We start from the raw sequence: 6615 nt of genomic DNA on the forward strand, positions 1-6615 counted from the left end.
AGAAGGAAGAAGGGAGGGGGGTGGGATCTCAGTGTGTGCCACACCTTTTGGGGGCAAGACATGATTGTAAGAGGGACTTTACCTAACAAATGCAATCAGGGAAAAAAAAAAAAATAAAAAAAAAATATATATATATGAAAAATGCATCTTAGCAATGGATCCTACCACTGCTGCAAATCTAAGAGAGATTTCTACTCTGTGCAATATGGTGCTAATTTTCCTATAATAATCTCTGATTTGTAATACTATGTTATAATATTTAAAAGATTGGTAGATTTTAGAAGTTCATGTGGGTATTTAAAGAAGCAACGTGCTATGTACTGAATGTTTGGGTCTTCTCAAAATTCATATGGTGAAATCTATCCCCAATATGATGGCATTTGGAGATGGGGCTTTGGGGAGGTAAATAAATCATAGAGATAGAGCCCTCATCAATGGTATTAGTGCCCTTGGAAGAAAAGAGAAAACATACTTTCTCTGCCACATGAGGATACGGCAAGGAGGTATCTGTCTGCAGACCAGGAAGAGGCCCTCACCATGACCCACATGGGCTAGTGTCTTGATCTTGGACTTACCAGCCTTCAGAATTGTGAGGAATAAATTTCTTTTGTTTAAGCCACCAGGTCTATGGTATTCTTGTAGCCATCCAAATTGACTAAGATGCAAAATAAATGAAGATTTAATTTTCTTTCAATTTTAGGTCTTTAATATGGTAAAACTTAACAAGACTTTGGCTAATCATGGCATTTATTCTTTATAGTTGTTAAGGCTGCAGAATGAAAGAGCAAACTTGCAAACTCAGTTACACGACTATGAAGATCGAATTAAGGCTATGGCATCTCACTTCAAAAATGTTAATCAAGAGTTCTCATTTACACAGGTATAGTAATATTGAAATTTATATTGATCACGTCATCCATAGTCATGGAACATTTCATGGTGCTCTGTGATTTTGACAGCTGTAACGGAAACTTCAATGTAATTAAACTATTGTGAACATAATCTTGAACCTGAAAGTAGGTAGAAAAGAAAGCTTTGAGAAACTAACTATAGCCATTAATTTCAAACAAAAGTTAATTCAAATGAAAGGGGAAATCATCACTCAAACAATCTTCTATAACGGTAGGCAGCAGATTATTTGAGAAGGGTACAGTGATGGCAGTGAGAAATGATGGCTATAAGCAGAAACAGAGCTAATTTAATATGTGACAAAATTTCCATCTCCTTTTAAATTTTTCAGCATGACCCACTGGAGCCATATCAAATGTAGACTAATAGTCCACACGCGTGATATTTCAGGATAGTTCAGGAATTGAAATTTATAATAATCATCTTGAGATTAAAATGTTAAATTACATTTAAGACAAATGGGGGAAAGTCTACATTTTAGAAATATTAACACAAATATAATGAAAATTAAAACTCGGAGTGATTTTATAAGCTTCTGTTTTATAAATAATATTCAAGCATAGAAGGCCTCTGCCAGACAGGTTGTCAAATCAGCTTTGGAGAGTTTACGAACTGCTATCGCAATTATTTTTTAAAAATGCATCAACCTTTCTAAGAGAAAGTATGTAATTTTTAAAATAAGCAGAGCCATGTCTTTAAAAGCAATTTATAATCACTATAAGTTAATATTTCATGGCTTACACATCTTATTTGAAAATTACAAATTTAATGAACTTTTAAAAACAGTGCTCAGGCTTTGTGAATCCAGGTATGATTAATTGACAGACTATTTGAGGCAACACTTTTCCTCAAGTTATTAAACTACTGAGTTGGAGATTTGGGGGACAGAGATTCTCTGTAGTTAAATCTTATTGCCATTCAACCTGGGTTAAATAGAATAGAATAAAAGACAATAAGCCTCCGATAGCACTTGTAGCTTTAATACTGTAAAATTAATAACTATGAAGCACTATAAGATCAGTATTTGAGACTCTTTTGTTAAATAAAAATTAACACAAAGGCATGATTGTATACTAATATATTCTAGGGCATATTTATAACCATCAGAGTTTAAATAATTTAAAAAAATTATGTCTGTAAATTAGAGTATGTGATCAATTCATATAAACATCTCATTTCTCAATTATTTTTTCACCCAATTGAGGTATAGCCTTAAAGTCTCCACTATATTAACTTTGGTAATAAGGGTGTATTGTTAAATTAGTTTTCTTAGATTAACATAATGTCTGAAAATTGCTGGTAATCTTTTCTCCTGCCACACTTCACTGACTAACTGCCCTATAATTACAGTCTCATGCATGTAGATTTCAGAGTACTTAATAGAAATTAATCTAAGTGTTTTGTGGCAACTTTGGGGTTTGGGGTATAATGGATTATTATAAATATTTTAAAATGTTAAAGTTTAACAAGTCTTTCTATCTCGTATATTATCCTGTAGTCTCTTTACAACGCAAGGGAGCAAGAGATTAAAAGTGAAGAACATTTCAAAGCTATTGCTCAAAGGGAATTGGGACGAGTGAAAACTGAAATCCAGCGCCTCGAGAATGAGATGACCTCTATCCAGGAAAAGAAAAATGATAAAGAAGTACGTGTTGAAACATGACTTAAAATTCTGTGCCTCTGCCCCTTCTCCCCTCACCAAATGAGCCCTGACTTTCTTTCTGTGTAGGAAAAGCATTCATGAGTTGCCTCGTATTTACTTACATTGTTTTTTTGAATAATGAAGGAACACAGAGTTGTGATTTGAGCGAAACAGTACTAGAATATTACATTTTTCCCTCTCACTGAGACTTAGTGAGTGCAAAGCGCAGTGCTGGCTACCTGTTACAAAATATTAGGCATGATTTATATGCAAGTGTTACATTTTTAACAACCACATTAAACAAATCCCTTTTAATTTTAAATTTTATTAAAAATGTTTCCTTTTTATGTTAATGAGCCAGCTTTGTGACTCTAACATTAAACTACTTTAACCTATTTTTCTCTTTTCTTTAGTTTTTGGTTTTAACTTGATTTGGGTGCTCTTTCTAAATTCTCGTTGTATACAGAGGACGCCAAAAAAAGTACACATATTTTAAGAGAAAAAGCTATCCTGTCACACGGTGACAGCAGCATTCATTCGATTAATAGCATCTTTTGAGCAATTTCATACTAAAAACGTTGTTACTCTAATTCAATTCCATTTCAAAAAGTAATACACAGACCATATCTCTTAAAAATGTGTATACTTTTTTTGGCACCTCATATACATATGTATACTTCTTCTTTTTATAAATACATAACACACACATACATATATATACACTATCATATAGACATAATCTATTCTAATTTTGTAATGTAATTTATATAATAATAATTGCATATTTATTATTTATATTTATTTATCTGTCATTCTCTTTTTTCTCTTATGAATCTAGATTTGTTAAATGACCAAATTTAAGGAAATATTTTTATCTCTTTTACTGTATTTACTTTAATTACGAGTGCTTCTAAAATTTCTATGTAAGAGACCTCTTAGGAGCAGCAATATGATTGGAACTAGGACTGACAGGAGTTTGTCTTGGGTTTGCGTTAGCATATCAAGCATATTATTTTAACTAAGATTCCATATATATTTAGGGTGACTTTGGTGAAAGAACTAATGTATTTGCTTATAAGGGAGCTATCCTAAAGCCTACAGCCTTTTTAAGTGACCTTTAGCTCAACTGCTGTTCTTGACTTTAATTAACATAATCATCCTTCCTCTATTTTACAACTAAAGAATTAAAATACAAGTTTGAAGACTGGACACTGTGGTTTACGCCTGTAATCCTAGCACCCTGGAAGGCCAAGACGGGTGGATTGCTTGAGCTCAAGAGTTTGAGACCAGCCCAAGCAAGAGCGAGACCCTGTCTCTAAAAATAGCCGGGTGTTCTGGCAGGTACCTGTAGTCCTAGCTACCCAGAAGAGTGAGGCAGGAGGATTGCTTGAGCCCAAGAGCTTGAGGTTGCTGTGAGCTATGACACCCTGGCACTCTACCCAGGGTGACAGAGTGAGATTCTGTCTTTAAAAAAAATACAAGTATGATAGTTACATAATCAGAGTGCATTATAAACATCTAAAAGGCAGAAGTAGGATTTAATATGTTCTGTCATATATAATGTTTTATTTTATTTTGGTTTGTTATAATAAATAATGTTTTACAATCTCCCTTTCCCCCTTTTCTTTGGAAATTAGAATGGAATATTTAAAGCTACTCAGAAAATGGATGGTTTGAAATGTCAAATGAACTGGGACCAGCAAGCATTGGAGGCTTGGTTAGAAGAATCAGCTCATAAAGACAGTGATGCCCTCACTCTTCAGAAGTATGCAAAACAAGATGATAATAAAATTAGGGTGAGAAATTAAAAACTATTTTTAGGTTTTCTCTGTAGTTTGCCAACTTATTTACCTAAAATTGTACCTGTGATTTTTAAACAGAAATGTTTAAACATTTTTGAGTTAATGACTTGTTGAGGATTTAATAAAGCTGAGTATCCTCTCTGTAAAAAAGTGACTTGTGGGCAGCGCTGTGGCTCAAAGGAGTAGGGCACTGGCCCCATATGCCGGAGGTGGTGGGTTTAAACCCAGCCCTTGCCAAAAACTGTGAAAAAAAGAAAAGCGACTTGTACTAAAATACCTGTAAGGTTTTGCTGACTATTTCACAGGTCTTCTGAAGTTCTTGGACCTTTTAGTGATCCATGGACCCCAGGTTAAGAATGCCCTGATTCTCGAAAGCATTTCAGAAAAGAAAGCTTTGTATCAGGATTATGTATATTTATTTGAGCTATTTCATCTAGAATATACTTTGAATATTATGTATAGTTTTGCTGATTTAAGATCATAGTGCTATTGATGATAATTATGGAAACTGTCACTTAAAATCCACTTAAAATTATATCTGGTGATACTAACAAGGTTAGGATTATAAAACATGCTATTTTCTAGTAGATTTAATACAAAATGCATTATTTTAAACAATTTCAAATGGCAAATTATAATGTAACCTTTTTTCTAACTTACCTTGAAAAATATTTAAAAGTCATTTTAGAAAAAATTGAGTTTTCATATGGATATATACAAACACATTAGATTAGCTCCTTGGGATTAAAAGATAGGGTAGGATGTTTTAGATGTCAACTAGATGTGTGTGTAAAGTAATAATCTTTAATGTTAGCTATACTAATGCCTTTAAATGAGTAAAATGATACTTATAAACATTTTCGTATGTTTCATATGTAACGACATCATAGGTGCTGACTCTGCAGTTAGAAAGACTAACTGTGGAATGTCATCAGAGAAGAAAGTTACTTGACAAAGAACTTACAGAGACTTTAAGTGCACAGGTTAGTTTAATGAAGGTTTGTATTTCTTAATTTTGAAGGTGATGTTTGCCAAAGCATTTAAATTCACATAAATGTGTTTGCTCTCACTTTGACAGTTAGAATTGGATAAAGCAGCACAAGATTTTCGCAAGATTCATACTGAAAGGCAAGAACTGATTCAGCAGTGGGAGAATACGATAGAGCAGATGCAGAAGAGAGATCACGACATAGACAGCTGTGCTTTGGTGAAGGAGATGTTTGGTCTTTGTAATATTCCCCTGTATTTTCCTCTTTTGTATTTAACTCATTATTTCAAATGTAAATCACATCGTTATTTGAAAATCCCATTTGTAGCAGAATTCAATAGTTTTGGTAAATGTTTTACAAAACTGACTCTATATCCATCTAGAAATGTGATTTTATAAAGATTATTGCTTATAGCAGTACCTGTATACTCCCCAAAGACTATCTTGTCACTTGTGAATTGTGGAACAAGAGAAAGTCAACAGATATATTTGCGATCCAAGTAATTCTGACTTACACATGGTGTCCAAAGTGCCTTGGATTTAATATGTTTGGTGTTTGGCAATAAGTTACCAATGTAGGGAAATCAGTCTCTGTGGATAACACTAAAACAAGAGAAGAGAGTCACAAAGATACAGAGACTGCGAACGTTTGAAGCTGGGGCACCAGTAGTGACATAGAAGCTTGGAAGAGGGGGATAGTGCCCTGATAACACAGACCTATGTTATCTCTTGTTACTTTCAGAGGCAATTTAGGAGAATGTATTTGAAATGTTTCTGAGTGTACTCCAGGGAAAGGCATTTGGGAAGCACCTAAAGCCTCTGGGAGTTTGGAATTCAGATATCTAGATATGGTTTACTTGTGATTCTTTTCTTTCTTTCTTTTTTTTTTTTTTGAGGCAGAGCCTTAAGCTGTCACTCTGGGTAGAGTGCTGTGGCGTCATAGCTCACAGCAACCTCTAACTCCTGGGCTCAAGTGATTCTCTTGCCTCAGCCTCCCAAGTAGCTATGACTACAAGGTGCCTGCCACAGTGCCCAGCTATTTTTTGGTTGTAGTTGTCATTGTTGTTTGGCAGGCCCAGGCTGGATTCCAACCCTCCAGCTCTGGTGTATGTGGCTGGCGCCTTAGCCACTTGAGCTACAGGCACCAAGTCTACTTATGATTCTTTAATTTAACTTTCTGTAAGAACTCAACGTTTTATCCTAAAGTGAGTTATGACTCCCTACGAGGAATAAGGGAGCAGTCTTAACTAGGAGATCCTCTTAATGCCCTCCTT

General features: G+C 34.4%; 1 protein-coding gene across 1 annotated transcript in view; it reads left to right on the forward strand.

The window, feature by feature from the left end:
- The window catches only part of CCDC39 (coiled-coil domain containing 39), a 108136-nt gene that overhangs the window by 29399 nt on the left and 72122 nt on the right, over nucleotides 1–6615 (forward strand). The window contains exons 2-6 of the mRNA XM_003794296.1: nucleotides 761–880; nucleotides 2408–2554; nucleotides 4189–4347; nucleotides 5244–5336; nucleotides 5432–5560. Of these exons, the coding sequence (XP_003794344.1) occupies nucleotides 761–880; nucleotides 2408–2554; nucleotides 4189–4347; nucleotides 5244–5336; nucleotides 5432–5560 (648 nt within the window). The remainder of the gene's footprint in view (nucleotides 1–760; nucleotides 881–2407; nucleotides 2555–4188; nucleotides 4348–5243; nucleotides 5337–5431; nucleotides 5561–6615) is intronic.

The sequence above is a fragment of the Otolemur garnettii genome, unplaced genomic scaffold, assembly GCF_000181295.1.
Source record: "Otolemur garnettii isolate 467f Iridium unplaced genomic scaffold, OtoGar3 scaffold00078, whole genome shotgun sequence".
Lineage (NCBI taxonomy): Eukaryota > Metazoa > Chordata > Mammalia > Primates > Galagidae > Otolemur > Otolemur garnettii.